The following is a 19538-nucleotide window of genomic DNA, read 5'->3' as shown; positions in this document are numbered from 1 at the left end:
AACAAAGTTTCCCAGGCAAAAGAAGGCTGAAGGAATACACCTACATCAAACCAGGACTGCAAGATATCTACAGGCTCTGCACGAAGAAAAGGAAGAAAAAGAGAAAGAAACACAGGTACAAAGGAAGCAAAATAGCAATGAATAAGTACCTAGCAATAATAACCTTACATGTAAATGGATTAAATGCTCCAATCAAAAGCCATAGAGTAGCTTCATGGATAAGGAATCATGACCTGCAGATATGCTGCCTACAAGAGACCCACCTGAGAACAAAAGACCTATACAGACTGAAAGTGAAGGTTTGTAAAAAAAATATTCCAAGGAAATGGACAGGAAAAAAAAAAAGCTAGGGTAGCAATATTCATACCAGACAAAAGAGACTTCAAAACAAGGGCCATCAAAAAAGACCCAGAGGATAATTCATGATACTCAAGGGAAGAATCAATCAAGAACACAAAATAAACATATATGCATCCAACATAGGACCACACCAATATATAAGAAAAATCTTGGAGGACAGTGCCTTAGATTAAATGGACTTAAATGATACATATAGAACCTTTCATCCTAAAGAAACAAAATACACATTCTTTTCAAATGCACGTGGAACATTTTAAAAGATAGACCACATGATAGGACACAAAACAAGCCTCAAAAAATTTAAGAAATGTGAAATTATACCAAGCTTTTTATTCAGACCACAAGGGGCTGACTAGAAACCCACCACAAGGAAAAAACTCAAAAATACTCAAATTCATGGAGATAGAATTGCATGCTATTAAACAATGAATGGGTCAAGAATGAGATCAGGAAGAAATCAAAAAGTTTCTGGAAACAAATGAAAATGAACTCATAATAGTTCAAAACTTATGGCATACAGCGAAGGCAGCCCTGAGAGGGATGTTCATAGTGATACAGGCCTACCTAAAAAAAAAATAGAAATGTTTCAAATAAACAACCTAACCCTACATCTACAAGAACTGGAAGAACAACAACAAAGACAGCCCAGAACAAGTAGAAGAAAGAAATAACCAATCTCAGAGCAGAATGAAATGGCATGGAAGCTAAGAGAACAATTCTAAGGGTCCATAAATCCAGGAGCTGGTTCTTTGAAAAGATAAACAAAATCAACAAGCCTGTAATCAGACTCATCAAGAAAAAAAGAGAGAGTTCCAAAATAAACACAATCAGAAATGGAAGAGGAGAGATTACAACTGTTACCATAGAAATACAAGGGATTGTAAGAAATTGTTACAAAGAACTATATGCCAAGAAATTTGAACACCTAGGTGACATGGACAAATATCTAGGAAAATAATGATCTTCCAAAACTGAATAAAGCAGAAGCAGAAAGCCTGAACAGACCAATAATAGCTAGTAGCTACTGAAATTGAAACAGTAATCAAAAATCTCCCAGCACACAAAGAAAAGCCCTAGAACAGATGGTTTCATAGAACTTTTAAAACACTCTAGGGGACTTCTGGCCAAGATGGAGGTGTAGGTAGACATGCTGTGCCTCCTTGCACAACCAAAAGAAGGACAACAACAATTTAAAAACAAAAAACAACCGGAACTGACAGAAAATCAAACTGTATGGAAGTCTGACAACCAAGGAGTTAAAGAAGACACATTCATGCAGAATGGTAGGAGGCGTGGGGACCAGCAGCCAGTCAGAGAGGACTCACAGCAAGGCCATGATTGGTGGACCCAGTGAGGTGGCGGATTGTGGAGCAGGGTGCACAAGGCTGCAGCTGGCCAGCAAGGCAGCAGTGGGCGGGCCCACAGGGCAGTGGATTGTGGACTGGGCGGTCCCACATTTGTGTGCAGAGAAACTGGGAGAAACAACTGGGGAGCAGGATAGATTGCTGAACCCAGAGCCCCAGCTCGGGGGAATAAAGCCTCAAACCACTGATTAAAAACACCTGTGGGGGTTGAGGTGGCAGTGGGAGAAGTTCCCAGCCTCACAGGAGAGTTTGTTGGAGAGACCTGCAGGGTCCTAGAATGTACACAAGCCCACCCACATGGGAACGAGCACAAGAAGGACCCAAATTGCTTGTGGGAAGTGGAGGAAGTGACTGAAATCCTGCAGAGAGTAGAGCAAGTGCCATTGTTCTCTCTCGGACACCTGCCCCACGTACAGCGTCACAACCCAGCTACATGGGTTGCCCCACCTGGGTGAACACCTAAGGCTCTGCCACTTACTATGTAACAGGTACATCAAGACCCCCCCCAAAAATGGCCTAAACAAAAGAACAGGTCAAAGCTCCAGAAAAAAATACAACTAAGCAATGAAGAGATAGCCAACCTATCAGATGCAAATTTCAAAACACTGGTAATCAGGATGCTCACAGAATTGGTTGAATTTGGTCTCAAATTAGATGAAAAAAATGATGGCTATGTTAAGTGAAATAAAAGAAAATGTACAGGGAACCAATAGTGATGAGAAGGAAACTGAGACTCAAACCAATGGTGTGGACCAGAAGAAAGAAAGAAACATCCAACCAGAAAAGAAGGAAGAAACAGGAATTCAAAAAAAAAAAAAAATGAGAGAGGCTTAGGAACCTCCAGGACATCTTTAGTAAACATTCCAACATCTGAATTTTAGGGGTATGAGGAGGAGAAGAGGAAGAGCAACAAGAGGAAAAGTTATTTGAACAAATAATAAAGGAGAACTTCCCCAATCTGGCAAAGGAAATAGACTTCCAGGAAGTCCAGGAAGCTCAGAGAGCCCCAAAGAAGTTGGATCCAAAGAGGAACACACAAAGGTACATCATGATTACCCAAGATTAAAACGAAGGAGAGAATCCTAAAAGCAGCAAGAGAAAAGGAGGCAGTTACCTACAAAGGAGTTCCCATAAGACTGTCAGCTGATTTCTCAAAAGAGACCTTGCAGGCAAGGAGGGGCTGGAAAGAAGTATTCCAAGTCATGAAAGGCAAGGACCTACATCCAAGATTGCTCTATCCAGCAAAGCTTTCATTTAGAATGGGAGGGCAGATAAAGTGCTTCTCAGATAAGGTCAAGTTAAAGGAGTTCATCATCACCAAGCCCTTATTATATGAAATGTTTAAAGGATTTATCTAAGAAAAAGAAGATAAAAAATATGAACAGTAAAAAAAGACATCAAACTCACAATTAGTAACAACCATACCTAAAACAAAAGCAAACTAAGCAAACAAATAGAACAGGAACAGAACCACAGAAATGGAGATCACATGGAAGGTAATCAACAGGGGAGTGGGAAGGGGAGAGGGGAGGAAAAGGTACAGAGAATAAGTAGCATAGATGGTAGGTAGAAAATAGAAAGGGGAGGGTAAGAATAGTATAGGAAATGTGGAAGCCAAAGAACTTATATGTACAACCTATTGACATGAGCTAAAGGAGGAGAATGTGGGTGGGAGGGGGTGTGCAGGGAGGGGGAGAGTGAAGGGGGGAAAATGGGACAACTGAAATAGCATAATCATAAAATATAAATATTTTTAAAAAGAACAAAATTGAACAAACAGGGGAGGAACAGGGGGAGGGCAGGAATAGTGTGGGAAATGTAGAAGCTAAAGAACTTATGACACATGAACATGAACTAAAGGGGGGAATGTGGGTGGGAGGGGGTGTGCAGGGTGGAGGGGAGTGAAGGGGGAAAGTTGGACAACTGTAATAGCGTAATCAATAAAATATGTTTAAAAAATAAATAAACCCAAGTATCTACAATTAATATTGAACAAGGGAAAACAGCATAAAATGGAGCAAAAATAGCGTCTTCAACAAATAATCTGGAGAGCTAGACAGCTACATGCAAAAAAAAAAATGAAACTCGATAACCAACTTTCATCATTCACAAAAATAAATTCAAGGTGGATAAAAGACTTAAATATAAGTCATGATACCATAAAAGTCCTAGAGGTGAAAATAGAGAAGGAAAATCTCAGATATTCCATGCAGCAATATTTTCACTGATATGTCCCCGAAAGCAGGGGACATAAAGGAAAGAATAAACATGGGATCTCATCAAAATAAAAAGCATCTGCATGGCTAAAGAAAACAGCATTAAAATGAAAAGAGAACCAACTGTATGGGAAAACGTATTTTCCAATGTTACCTCAGACAAGGGTTTGATCTCCAAAATATATAAAGAAGTCACAGACCTCCACTCCAGGAAGACAAAGAACCCAATTATAAAATGGGCAAAGGAGTTGAACAGACAATTCTCCAAAAAGGACATGCAAAGGGTCCAGAGACATATGAAAATATGCTCAGCATCACTACCCATCAGAGATGCAAATGAAAACCACAATGAGATACCTCTTTACATCAGTTACAATGGCCATCATAAACAAAGCAACAAACAACAAATGTTGGAGATTATGTGGAGAAAAGGGTACCCTAGTGCACTGTTGGTGGGATTGCAGACTGGTGCCGCCACTGTGGGAAACAGTTTGGAATTTCCTCAGAAAACTATAAATGAAACTGCCTTTTCACCCAGAAATTTCACTGCTTAGATTATACCCTAAGAATCCTGAAACATCAGTTCAAAAGTACCTATGCACCCCAATGTTCATAGCAGCACAATTTACAATAGCAAGGTGCTGGAAGCAAACTATGGTACATTTACATGATGCAATACTACTCAATAGGGAGACAGAAGGAGCTCCTCCCATTTGTGACAGTAAAACTGGTGAGCATTATTCTCAGTGAAAAAAGCCAGGTAGTGAAAGAGAAATATCATATGATCTCACCTATAAGTGAAACCTAATCAACAAAACAAGCAAGCAAAATATAAGCATGGACATTGAAATTAAGAACAAACAGAGTAACCAGAGGAGAGTTTGGTGGGGATGATGAGGGGAAAACGGTGAAGAGTTTTTAGGGACATGTATAATGGACTCATAGACAAAACCAAAGGGGGATAGGATCAAGGGTGGGAAGTTAGGATGGCTGTGGTCGGGGGGGATTGATGGTGGGGGGATGGATGCAACTTTATTTGAACAATAATAAAAAAAATTAATAAAAATATCCCCATAATATTAATTTAATTTTTTAAAAGGATGGTCTTGTAAATCACCTCTTCTTTCTTCTTCAGTTTCTTAGTACTTGTGATTAAGGTTTTTTAGTAGTTTTTATAGTTAATATATTGCAATTAGAAAAACATGGCCTTTATAATGGTTTGTTTACACATGCACACACACACACACAGGTGTGTCCAGAAAAAGTCTAACCATTGTAAATGTAACAAGATTGGGCCCTGGCTGGTATGGCTCAGTGGATTGAGCACCAGAATGCAAACCAAAGGGTCATCCATTCAATTCTCAATCAGGGCATATACCTGGGTTGCAGCCCAAGTAGGTGACCCTTGAGAGGCAACCACACAGTGATGTCCCTCTGTCTTTTTCTCTTTCCCTTCTCCTTTCCAAAAATAAATAGATAACATCTTTGTAAAAAAATGAGAATGGTTTGTGTGACACTGTTGTAACCTGGCAGCCCAGGAAAGTGGCCTGGAATGCACATGTGTGAACAATGACAACTTTACTGTACTAGTCAGTGGGGCAGTAGATGCCCTCGAAGGAGCATGTGTACTGTGTGGCTGTCACATTCAAAATGAGCAAGTAGAGCAACGAATCTGTATCAAATTTTGCATTAAGTTTGAATGTTCCTCTGTGGAAACTATTCCAATGATTTAGAAGGCCACAGCTATGGGCAACTGGTAATTGGCAGCTTCATCATGAGAACATGCCCACTTGTGCATTACGTCTTGTGCAGTTTTTTTTTTTTTTTTTGCAAAACATAAGCACCCAGGTGACTCAGACCCCCTACAGCTCAGATTTGGTGCCCTGTGACTTCTGGTTTTTCCTGAAAGTAAAATCACCTTTGAAAGGGAAGAGTTGTCAGACCATCGATGGGATTCAGGAAAATACAGTGGGACAGCTGATGGCAATTGGGAGAACTGAGTGTGGTACCAAAGTGCCTACCTTGAAGGGGACTGAGGCGTCATTGTCCTCTGTACAATGTTTCTTGTATCTTGCATCTTCTTCAATAAATGTCTCTATTTTTTATAGTGCATAGATGGATACTTTCTGGACAGACCACCCACCTATACTCCCCCGATATACACGCAGGTACATATACCAAGGTTTTGTGGACATTTGAAAGAACATGTAGTTTTTGTGAGATACAAAATTGTATTACTGGAGATTTAACCAAACACAGTTTTATCTGTTTTGTTTGTCAAAATCATGGGTTGTGTTCTAGTTTTACACAAAAATGTAGGAGAGCCATGGCTGGTGTGGTTCAGTTCATTGAGTTCTGGTCTGTGAACCAAAGGGTTGCCAGTTCAATTCCCAGTCAGGGCACATGCCTGGGTTGTAGGCCAGGTCCCTAGTAGGGGGCATGTGAGAGGCAACCACACATTAATGTTTCTTTCCTCTTTTTCTCCCTCCCTTCCCCTTTCTAAAACTAAATAAAATCTTCTTTAAAAATGTAGGAGCATTCTGATGCGCCCTTTGTTGCTGCTCCCCTAGCTGCTGTGTTTTTTCTGGTATTCCTTATTTGCAGCTCCTGGATCTGGATTTCACATTTATTAATTCTAAAATAATTTCTGCATTGACTCAATTTTCTGAAGTTTTACTACGTGAAGTATATAATTTAATAAAAATGACTTGTCATTTGAAAGCAACCATTCCTGATGTGAATATTCCTTTTTGAGAGATGCATTACTGTAAATTTTGTTTAGAATTAAAATTGGAAATTAAAGCTTTCTCTTTTGCTCTGAAAAAAAACCCTCTACACACTCTTTTGTATTTTGTATCTTTTAAATATATTGTTTTCAGTGACACACTTATTGTATTTGCTTCTTCATGTTTGATGGTTTCTAAATGCAAATTAAAATTTTAAAATCTTAACTTCCAATAATGTTATTGTTTGAAATTGGGTTGCTTAATTTTTTTTAAAACTTCACCCAAGTACATTTTTTTCATTCCTTGTTTAGAGAGAGTGGGGCAAGGGAAGGGAGGAAGGGAGAGAGAGAAACATCCAAGCGAGATAGAAGCATCAATTAGTTGGCTACAGTATGCCCAGGACCAGGGATGATAGGCACCCAGATCAGAGATTGAACCCACAACCTAGGTATGTGCTCTAATCAGAGTCAAATCCATAACATTTCTATCATGGGAAATCCAACCAACTGAGCCACACCTGCAGCCAGGGCAAGGTTGCTTTCTTATGAAGATTATTAGCATATGCTTCTCGTGAGTGCCAATAGACATTACCAAGTGAGGACCAGTTGAATATTTTTGGAAGGTCCTGACTTACTGTAGGAACCTCAGTTGAGTTTCTCTTTCTTATTGCTGGCCCAAGGCTTATACTTCAGTTAACAGGACTTTTGTTTGCATAGGTATTCAAGTCAGACCCATTTTCTAGTTTGTTTTCTAATTTCCTCTCTTAGATCTGATTTTGGCTAATACTTGTTTATTTTCGTTTTGTTCATTTTTTGTGTATGGTGCTCAGGTGTGGTTGGTGAAGAGTACTGAGGTGTCCTTAGAAGATTTATGCCCCTTCCTATATTCCCAGTGATGCATCCTAATTTCTGTTTTATCTATTATCTTTCTGTTTTACAATGTGAGGTTACCCCACCACATTTTCAATATTAAAATTCCTAACTAGTGTCTCTCTCTCTCTTTTTTCCCCCTCACCACTAGCTGGTGTTCTTTGTGTCAGGTGGTTTTATTTTCTCTTCCTTTTCCCCCTTGTTTCTGCTAGCTAATTTTTCATCCCTATTTGCCTTCTCACTGTTTCTTCTTGAAGTATTTACATTTATATTTTGACATTCTGTTTTATAGGTGCTGATTTCATTGTTTTTTAATTCATGGCAATACAATTAATCAGAATTTTAATTTCCTTGTATTTTTGCTTGCTTTCTTTATATCATGTTTCTGTTATTTTTTCCCTTGTAATATTTTTTTGTGAATATAATGTTTTATAAATTTTTTCTTTATTTTTATTATTTACATTATTACAGACATTCCGATTTTCCCTCCTTTTGCCCCCGTCTTCCCTGCCCCCACTCCCATTTCTTCTGGCTATCCCCGCACAGTTGTCTGTGTCTGTGTTATGCATGTATGTTTGGCTAACAACAAGACCCTAGTAATACTTTTCATAGATTAATTCCAGCACCTTTTGATTTTCGAGTGAGGATAGTTCTTTTTGACCTGCCTTAAAGAAGGATGATATTTGGTGAAGGAAAATGAATGCTCTAATCTAGAGTAGGGGTTAGCAAACTGGAATGTAAGCCTTTGTTTTTGCAAATAAACTTTTTTGGGAACACGGTCACACCCAATCATTTATATCTTATCTGTAGCTTTTTCACATTACAACAGCAAAGTTTACTAGTTGCATCAAAAATTATATGGTTTACAGCCCTGACCAGGGTTTAGCTGGTTGGGCATCATTCCACAAAGCAAAAGGTCACTGGTTCAATTCCCAATCAGGGTATATGCCTGGGTTTCAGGTTCAGTACCTAGTTTGGGTGTGTACAGGAGACAACAGATCGATGTATCTTTCTCACATTGATGTTTCTCTTCCTCTTTTTCTCTCCTCCCCTTCCTCTCTCTCTAAAAAGAAATAAATAAAATCTTTTAAAAAATTATATGGCATACAAAGCCTAAAATACTTACTATCTAACCCTTTAAGAAAAAGTTTGCCAACTCAGTATCTATGACTATGCTTCATATTGAAGCCCCTTATTCTACATGTTTGTGTGTGTAGAAGTATGTTTAGACTTTACTTATTCTCATTCAAAAAGGAAACTGCAGTTGCAAGTCTTCTCATAATTGAATCTTATACTCTAACCTCAGTAGACTTTCCTAAAAAGATAGTATGTCAGAATGTTTCCTCATTCATTCCTGGCTTCTCTGACATTTTGGGATATCAAATCTTCCTGTAACTAATCTATACTCTTGAATTTCAATGTTGTAATCATGAGATAATTAATTCTGCCCTTCAAGATGTGATCTACATTTTGACACAGTCAGCTGCTTGCTCTACCTAATATCAGCATGAATAGGTGTCTTTTTTTAGAATCCTTCCTCTGTCTCAGCCTGTACTGTATTTGTTAACACTAATTTATTTAATATAATTTTGAGGATATTCACCCCATAGGAACATTGAAGAATCGATGACTTTTCTTTTGCCTTGTTTATAGAGAGGAAAGATTAGATATTTTATCATTCTACTATCATGGAATCTTCTCTTTCACATTTGATATTTTGATCTTGCCCTTGGAATATTTTTTCACTTCTCCTTGGATAGTACCTTTTTTTAAAATTTTATTTTAATCATTGTTCAAGTACAGTTTTCTCCCATTTACTCCCATTCCAGCCCGCCCACCCAACCCTCCCCACTTCCCTCCCATTACCACCCTCCCCCTAGTTTTTGTCCATGTGTCCTTTAAATTTGTTCCTGTAAACCCTACCCATTCTCCCCTGAAATTCCCTCTTCTCTCCCCTGTGGCTTGGATAGTACCTTGATGACCTAGTCTTACCTTCTCCCTTAACACATTTTGCTTAATTGAGCTTCTTTTTCCCCAAAATGAAGTGAGCCAAAAGCTTAGTATTCTTCCTTCTTTACATTTATTGTCTGCAACCAAGTCTCTGTCTTTTCCTGGTTTACCTCTTCACAGGAAATTTTCCTTTAAGTTAGTTTCAGTCTAGGAGAGGGAGGAAACTCCATTTTCCCATCTTAGAGCTAAGCAGCAATACAAGACTGTGTCTTACCTTCAGTATGTAGACCTCACTTATTCTCTCTATGCTTGAGCCCATTCTTTCTGTATTCTTCTGCCTGGTGTCCCTGAATCTAGCGCCTTTCAGCTATATTGTTTTGAGAGCAATCTTTCAACCTCTCTTGGGTAAAGCAGTGATTTTGTCTTTGTTAGATTATACCTTTTTCCTTATCTCATATTAGTGTGATTTTAGATGGGATCAGAGATAAATTAATGTCTTTATTATACCATATTTAAGCTCAGTTTCTCACTCTTTGTTTTACCTTCTGCTCACTATACTTTTTCCTTATCCAGTCATGCTAGGTAGGCTCTTTCAGTTTCATGTTCTAACTCTTTCATCTAATAATTACCTTCCTGTTGTTCCCCTTTTTATTAATTACTGCATTACTCAAAATAACTGTATGTACTTTTTAAATTATACAATGCATGCTTATAGGACAAGTTTTTTTAAAGTACTGAAAATTAATTAAACTTTCCTTAATCATTTTCCCTCAGGCCGACCTGTAGCGTGTGGGTTTTTGACATCTTATAGGAAAGATTTCACAACACAAGTCCAGGGGATATTGACACTACATTTATTAAAGCTGAGGACAATGAAATAAAGGAAGGACTTAGGATAGAAAAAGTAACGTGAGTGAGGAGAGAGCCTAGGTGGTGCTCTGCTTTGGCTCCATAGAAATGTTATAGGAAAGGAGTGAGCCAAGGCGGGGCTGCTGTTAGCTCACTGAGAAGTGAAGGTCACAGATACAGAAGTAAGCCAAGGCAGAGTTTCTTTTAGCTCACTGGGAAGTCAGAAAAAAGGAGGCCTTGGAGATAGGATCACAGGGTAAGCCTAGGTTGAGCTGCCGCTGCCTGCTGCTACCATGGCTGCAAGTCTCATGGGGACCCTTAGAGTTTAGGAGAAAGCAAAAAGTTCATGCCTGGGAAGGGGCATGGGATACTCTAGAGAGAGCCTGCACTGTCTTTGTCCTAAGGGCTTTTTATCTTTATTTTTTCTGTGGTGGAGAATCTTAGGAGAGAATTTCAGCAGAATATTTATCAGCTTCCCAGGTGCATTTTTAATGTGCTGTTGTTTCAAAATGAACACATGGGGCATTTTGAATTGTTCTTTGGTCTGCTATTTTGTTTTATCTTGAGTCTGGCTTTTAATGTTTTGTTGTTGTTGTTGCTGTTGTTGTTATTTAGCTGGTACAAATGACATTAACTGGGTCTGTTCTTTATTTTCCCAGACCAGGGCGATTTAAGTATTCATTGGTTAGGGAGGGGAGGTATAAACCATTCACTCTCAAGTGTCCTTGGTTAGGGGAGATAAGGTCCTGCAATTCACCAGTTGGTTGTAAGTTGCTCAAACTGTTTGGCCTTAATTTTCTTGTCTCAGTTTCCCTATTCCAGTTGCCAGAAATTTTCTTAGCTTTTTACTATCTTGTCACAGTGGAAACCCTAGCATCAGGAAACCATAGTTCCTTTGAGCTATTACTTAATTGTATTTTCAAACATTCTTATTGAAACCACTTTAATTTCTTAGGTTATCCTGTGATAATTGTCATCTTTGCTGTTGAATGTTCTTGTCCAAGGATATGATATGCTATTTACCTTAGTTTTATAGGGCTGCCATAAAAAAAGTACCATAAATTGGGTGGATTAGAATAACAGAAATTTATTCTGCTATTTGTGAAGACTGGAAATACTAAATTAAGGTGTCAAAGGATTATGCTCCCTCTGAAACCTGTAGAAGGACACTTCCTTGCCCCTTTCTGCTTCTGGTAGTCCCAGAAATTGTTTTGGCTTGTGATGTAATAGCTCCAGTCTGTCTTTACCTTCACGTGGTATTCTTCCTGTGTTTCTGTTTCTTCATGTATTATTCTTTTTATAAGAACACCATTGATTTTAATTTAGGGGTTACCCTAGTCAACTACAATGTCATCTTAACTTATTATATCTGCAATAACTCTATTTCTAAATAACTTCAGATTACTCAGATAACTTCTGAGGTTCTGGGGTGTTAGGACTTCAACACATACTTTTTGGTGGAGGGAAGGGGGCACATAGTTCAACCCATGGCACGTCTTTATTCAAATCTGTGTATAGATTTTAAAGTTTCCTTATAATTTTGGGACCTTTCTAGTTAAATTTATTCTATATTTTTATGTTTTTATTTCATTTATAAGTGTAGTCTTCTGTTTTATTTTTGTAAATAGTTGTTTATATATATGAAGGTTATTGAAACTGAATATTTGCTATATATTGTGAATTTAGTGTTTATTTTATAATTATTTTTCAATTGACTCTCTTTGAAAATAATAAAAATAAAAGTTACAAGCTTATGTGAACCCTTAAATAAAAGTTAAAATAATCATGTTAATTTGTCCTAGTCGTGAACATGGTATGTGTTTCCCGTTTTTCTATCTTCTTCAATTTCTTTCTTCAGTGTCTTCTAATTTTCTGAGTACAGGTCTTTTACATCTTTGGTTAGGTTTACTCCTAGGTATTTTTTTAAGCAATCGTGAATGGGATTGTTTTTTTAATTTCCCTTTCTATTAGTTATTGGCATATAAAAATGCAACTAATTTCTGAATATTGATTTTGTACCCTGCTACTTTGCTGAATTCATTTATCAGTTCTAGTAGTTTCTTGATGGAATCTTTGGTGTTCTCTATGTGCAATATCATGTCATCTGCAAATAAAGGCAGTTTTACTTCTTTCTTTCCAATTTGGATGACTCTTATTTCTCCTTCTCATTTGATTGCTGTGGGTGAAACCATAAAAATCCTAAAAGAAAACATAGGTGGCAAAATCTCGGATATTGCTCATAGAAATTGTTTAGTGAATATCTCTCCACAGGCAAGGGAAACAAAAGAAAAAAAATAAACAAATAGGACTTCATCAAACTAAAAAATTTTAGCACAATAAAGGAAATCATCAACAAATAAAAAGACAGCTCAGAGAATGGGAGAACATATTTGCTGATACATCTGATACGGGGTTAATATCCAAAATTTATAAAGTACTTACAAAACTCAATACCAAAAAAATAAACAACCCAATTAAAAAATGGGCAAAGGACTTGAATAGAGAGGTCTCCAAAGACAACATAGAGATGTCCAGTAAACATATCAAAAGATGCTCAACATGACTAATCATCAGAGAAATACAAATAACCACAGTGAGATACCATCTCACACCTTTCAGAATGGCTATCATCAATAAATCAAAAAACAGTAAGTGCTGGCAAAGATATGGAGGAAGGGGAACTCTTTTCCACTGTTGGTGGGAATGCAGACTAGTGCAGTCACTGTGGAAAGCAGTATGGAAATACCTCAAAAAATTAAAAATGGATCTGCCTTTTGACCCAGAGATCTCACTTCTGGGAATATATCTGAATGAACTAAAATCACTAATTCAAAAGAAAATAAGCACCCCTATGTTCATTGCAGCATTATTTTCCATCATCAAGATATGGAAGCAGTCCAAGTGTCCATCAATTTATCAGTGGGTAAACAACTATGGCACATTTACACAATGGAATTCTACTTGAAGAAAAACAGAAGAAAAATTTACCCTTTGCAACAGTATGGATGGACCTGGAGAACATTATATTAAGTGAAATAAGCCAGTGAGAGAAAGACAAATACTGTATGATTTTACTCATGTGGAATCTAATGAACAAACGGAACTAACAAGCAAAACAGAGACAGACTGATAGATGGAAAACACATCTTCAGCTAGTGGGGCAGAAAGGTAGTGGGGTGGAGGGATCAAACAAAAAAATAAAAGGACGTGGACAACAGGGTGGTGATTTCTAGGGCAAGAGGTGTTTAAGGACACAAATGATAATGGAAAAAATATAATAAATAGTATTTTAAAAGGAAAAAAGTACATCTAGAATTTAAAAAGTTAAAATTTTAAAGCTTTTAGTTTTATTTTCATTATAATGGGAATGATTTAATCATTAAAGTTTTTAATTGAGTTTATTTGGGTGACATTGGTTGACAAACATACAGGCTTTAAGTGTACATCTCAATGAAACATCTGCATACTGCATCATGTGACAGTTGCCCAAAGTAAAGTCTTTTTTTGTCCACATTTATCCCCCTTTTCCCCCTTTTCATCTCCCTCAATCCCTTTTCCCTCTGGCTATCACCATACTGTTGTGTGTGTCTGTGTGTTTTATACATATTTTGCTTAGTATCTTCACCTTTTCTTCACCTAACCCTCCAACCCTGCTCCCCTCTCACAGCTGTCAGTCCATTCTATGTATCTCTGCTTCTGTTTCTATTTTGTTTGCTAAATTATGTTGTTCATTAGATTCCACAGATAAGTGAGATCATATGGTATTTGTCTTTCTCTGACTGACTTTACTTAGCGTAATATTCTCCAGGTCCGTCCATGTTGCTGCAAAAGGTAAGATTTACTTCTTTTTTTCCTAAGGTAGAGTAGTATTACATTGTGTAAATATATCACACCTTTTTTTAATCCACTTAACCACTGATGGGTGCTTGGGCTGTTTTCATATCTTGGCTATTATAAATAATGCTCTAATGAACATAGGGGTACATATATTCTCAAAAGTCAACTGACTCTTGATTTTGCAGGTAAATTGTTTTATTGTTGGCAAATAATGTTAATTTTACCTTTGCTTTCCAACTTTGTACACTTTTTGTTTACCTAATTTACTATTCAGTACTGTAATGATAGTGGCATAGTACTCATCTTCCTCCTGACTGTGATGTGTATGCTTTGGGAATTTTCCCATTAACCATGGTGCTTTTGTTTAAGTTGTACTATACTTTATTTCTCAAGTTAAATAAAGTGTCTGGCCCTATTTTAAAGTTATTTTTAAATGAAATATAGATGCTGAGTTTTGTCATCTCTTTAATATTTTGGGAAATCATTACTTCACTTTTCCCTTTTGACCAATTTACTTATAGTAAATAATTTTTCTAATATGAAAACATGCTTATATTCCTGAAAAAAAAATCTACTCATGTGTGATATATCTTATGTTTATTGTGCTTTCTGGGTTCTTTATTTAATTTTCTTCTAGGTCATTGTGATATTTTATGTAGAATTTTTACCTTGAAATTCCTGAGTGAAATTGGTGTATAATTTGCTTTTTTTTATCATCATCTTTCTCAGGTTTTGGTATTAATTTTGCTTGTTCCACACATACAAAAAAGTGGAAATTCTACTTTTTTTCTTTTGTAACATTTTGCATATTAGTGTTGTCTCAAATATTTATTAAAATTCCATGTGAATCTATTTGTTATGTTTTTAGGGGATTTCTTCTTATGTTTTTAGGGGATTTCTTTTTATGGAAATTAGCCTACTAGATTTTCTATATGGTTTAGAGTCATTTTTGTCATTTACATTTTCTAGGAAATTATTTATATCAAACAATGTGCAATAATGTATTTCAATAGAGTCCTGTCAATTTTATGATTTTACTTCCTGTCTCTTTTTTCTTTATTATTATTTCTTTATTTGTAAATTCTGCATGTTTTATTTATTCAACAGTTAATCTGTTTTTTTTTCTCAGATCCCATTTAAAAGCAATTAAGTCTATTTGTATTCATAAATGTCTGCTTTTATTCATATTAACCTTCCTGAAATTTTCTAAAACTTAGAAAATAGGAGGTATATGTATTTGGAATTTTCTTAATAGTGGGAAACTAGGCCTTAAGCCATGAATCAGTCCTATAATAGCATGTTTTTTAAATCTTCTTGCTATTATAATATTGGAAGAATTTATAAGTAATATTTATTTACATTCTGTTTTAGGAGAAATATGGAGAATTGATGACCATCAGAATATACAGGACAAACTTTTGACACAACTTGAAGATAAGTTTATAAAAACACTGACTGAAGAAAAATTCAGTGAATGTGATAAAAAATTTTCTGATTCATTTTCTCCAAATTCAGACTTTTTTTCTTCTAGTCACAACTTTCATGACTATAACTTATTTGGAAAACGTCTAGAATGTAATTTTCACTGTCATAATAATGAGAGAATTCTTATAAGAAAGGAATACTATGAATATAATGAACCTATAAAGTCATCTGGCAATAGCTTATCAAATCTTGTAGTAACCCCCTTTAAGTGTAATAATTGTGGAAAAGGATTTAGTCAAACCTTGGATCTCATCAGACACCTGAGAATTCATACTGGAGAGAAACCCTATGAATGTAAAAAATGTAGAAAAGCCTTTAGCCATAAGGAAAACTTCCTAAAACATCAGAAAATTCACAGTAGAGAACAATCTTATGAATGTAATAAATGTGAGAAAGCTTTCATTAAAGTGTCAAATCTCATTAGACATCAAAGAATTCATACTGGAGAGAAACCCTATGCATGTAAGGAATGTGGAAAATTCTTCAGTCAGAAATCAAATCTCATTGATCATGAAAAAATTCACACTGGAGAGAAACCTTATGCATGTGATGTATGCAGGAAAACATTCAGCCAGAAGCAAAGCCTCATTGCACACCAGAAAGTTCATACTAGGGAGAAACCTTATGCATGTAATGAATGTGGTAAAGCTTTCCCCCGAATTGCATCTCTTGCTCTTCATATGAGAAGTCATACAGGAGAAAAACCTTATAAATGTGATAAATGTGGAAAAGCCTTCTCTCAGTTTTCCATGCTTATTATACATATGAGAATTCATACAGGTGAGAAACCCTATGAATGTAAAGAATGTGGAAAATCCTTCTCTCAAAGCTCAGCCCTTACTGTACATATGAGGAGTCATACTGGTGAAAAACCCTATGAATGTAAGGAATGTGGAAAAGCCTTCAGCCACAAGAAAAACTTCATTACACACCAAAAGATTCATACTAGAGAGAAACCTTATGAATGTAATGAATGTGGGAAAGCATTTATTCAGATGTCAAATCTTGTTAGACACCACAGAATTCACACTGGAGAAAAACCCTATATATGTAAAGAATGTGGGAAAGCCTTTAGCCAGAAATCAAATCTCATTGCTCATGAAAAAATTCATTCTGGAGAGAAACCCTATAAATGTAATGAATGTGGTAAAGCCTTCAGCCAAAAGCAAAACTTTATTACACATCAGAAAGTTCACACTGGAGAGAAACCTTATGATTGTAATAAATGTGGTAAAGCCTTCTCTCAAATTGCATCCCTTACTCTTCATCTGAGAAGTCACACAGGGGAAAAACCCTATGAATGTGATAAATGTGGGAAATCCTTCTCTCAGTGCTCATTGCTTAATTTACATATGAGAAGTCATACAGGTGAGAAGCCTTATGTATGTAATGAATGTGGAAAAGCTTTCTCTCAAAGAACTTCCCTTATTGTACATATGAGAGGTCATACTGGTGAGAAACCCTATGAATGTAATAAATGTGGAAAAGCCTTCTCTCAAAGCTCATCCCTTACTATACATGTACGAGGTCATACAGGTGAGAAACCTTTTGACTGTAGTAAATGTGGAAAAGCCTTCTCTCAAATCTCATCTCTTACACTTCATATGAGAAAACATACAGGTGAGAAGCCGTATCATTGTAATGAGTGTGGTAAGGCTTTCAGTCAAAAGTCACATCTTATTAGACACCAGAAAATTCATGCTTATTAGAAATAGAAACCTTATGAATATTGTAAATATGGAAATACCTTCAGAAGGAATTAGCACCTTCTAACATATTACGTAATTGATTCTAGAGCTGAAAACTGTGATATGGGAAAGCTTTTGAAGAAGTCACACATTTGTGAAACATGAGAATTATTACCAAGGTTACAAATTGTGTAATGAAAAAGCTGATCATCCATAACTTTTAGCAGATATTGTATCTATTGCTATTTATTAATCATTCAAAGTAAAGCTTGAAACAAGTTATTTTCTGTCAGCTTATCAACATGATACTTGAGCTCCTAACCAATATATTATCAAGAAAAAGATTGGAAGGAAGAAGAAACTATAAAAATAAACTTTTATATGAGAAATAATTAGAAAATGTGTTGATATAAAATTAGAAATATGTTCATATATACTTCAAATACTATGTCTAAGAATAGACACAATGAATATATGTATCACATTTTGAAGAGCATATGATAATGCTTAAATTTTAGAAAAATAACATGGAAAAGTCTTGGCATTATAAACAATATTTTTTTTACAAATCTCTAACATACTTGTAAAGTACTTCTACTCAGAGTTTTCATTAGTTATAATTTTAAAAATTTTACAAACTGATTCAAAATTTTATATTGGAATGTGAAGTCCTGTAAATAACTGAAGAAAATGTTACAAACAGAAAAACAGAAGACAGTCTACTAGATATCATATACTTTATTTAAAACTGCATCATTTAAACAGTGTGTTCTTGATGAGTAAGTCAGTAGGAACAAATTGAGGATTGAAGGAAAAAGACATGTGGATTTTGTGTGTGACAGTGCTATGGAAATTATTGGAAAAAGAATGGCCTATTTGATAGTGGAAGATTCATATCAACAAGAAACATTAGCTCTCTATACCATATATAAAAGTAAAATTCAAGTAGATTAAAGGACAATATAAAAAGCAAAATTCTAAAACTATGATGAAAATAGAATATATTTATTACTATAAAGTAACAGGAGTTTTTAAAAAACACACATAAATATGAAACAATTCTATTTTGGTGTATTGGTTTCAGAGGCACCCAAATATGTGTACAAAGAACTATATGTGTTCACTTTGTTTTATTATGGTGTATTGTCATAGTAGCACCAATATATATGCACAAAGAGATATATGTGTTCACTCTATTATGCTTTGTATTACTATAAATTAGGCATAGCATAAATTTTTATGGTATAGAGATAGATCATTATGATGTGCTTATTTATTTGATATAATACAGTATTTACAGAATACAAATTTGACATAGTTGCCTGGATAGTTTACAACATAATAGGAGTAAAAAGCAAAGTGTACAATGAAATATGATACATTTGTACAATATAATAAAATAATGCAAAGAATAGTACTGTGTATTGACCATGGATCCATATATTACTGTGGTTTCTACTTGTAGGGAGTGGGAAAGGTATGGAGGGAGTAGTTACATTTACCTGTAATAGTTCTTAAAGAATGAAAGCAAATATAACAGTGGTAACAAATCTGGTTGTCAAAATTGTGTTGCTTTTTTTGGTATTATTTCTTGCTTTTGTTTATTACCTATTCTAAAAAATAAGTAGAGTTGGTACAGGAAACCTGGGCCCATATAAATAATTTTTAAGTGGATTCTTATTTTTGATCAGATACTAACATTTACAGAGAATTCCTATTGCTAATACACAAACCAAACCTGAATTAAAATAATGCTTTGCTTACTGTGTCCTCATAATGTGAATTAAGATAATAAAAATTTGTTGTTCTCATCTAATTTTTAACTTAATTTTTATTTCAAATATTATTTTTTTTCTGAGTTGAAAGTAGTAAAATAGCAAAAGAAATAGTATTTGGGATAACTGACATTCTATTTCAGAAAAAAGTTGCATGCATTTGGGTTGGTTTCAGATTGAGGGGAAACATCATCCATGCATACTATAATATGTGATTAATGTTCTAACATGTCAAGCCCAAGGATAGTAACTCACATCAGAACAGAAGCAATTTCAATGTATCCAAAAAGTTGGATGGGGCAGGGGAGAGCAAAAGCAGAAAAATGAAAATAACTGTAGCTGAACAACAATAAAAACAAAATAAGGTTTCTTTGGTTTCTGGATCCTTAAATTAGGGTGCATATGCTAGTGATTTTATA

General features: G+C 35.6%; 1 protein-coding gene across 2 annotated transcripts in view; it reads left to right on the top strand.

Moving 5' to 3' along the window:
• Nucleotides 1–19006, top strand: part of ZNF569 (zinc finger protein 569) — a 66599-nt gene extending 47593 nt beyond the window's left edge. For both annotated transcript variants that reach the window (XM_036012910.1, XM_028529708.2), the window contains exon 5: nt 15543–19006. In XM_036012910.1, the coding sequence (XP_035868803.1) occupies nt 15543–17365 (1823 nt within the window). In that variant the 3' untranslated portion in view covers nt 17366–19006. The remainder of the gene's footprint in view (nt 1–15542) is intronic.
• Nucleotides 19007–19538: the final 532 nt, after the last annotated feature.

Source organism: Phyllostomus discolor, chromosome 12 (genome assembly GCF_004126475.2).
Source record: "Phyllostomus discolor isolate MPI-MPIP mPhyDis1 chromosome 12, mPhyDis1.pri.v3, whole genome shotgun sequence".
NCBI classification, from domain to species: Eukaryota; Metazoa; Chordata; class Mammalia; order Chiroptera; family Phyllostomidae; genus Phyllostomus; species Phyllostomus discolor.
Note: the sequence above shows the minus strand (reverse complement) of the source record. Positions and strands in the feature narration are given on the sequence as shown.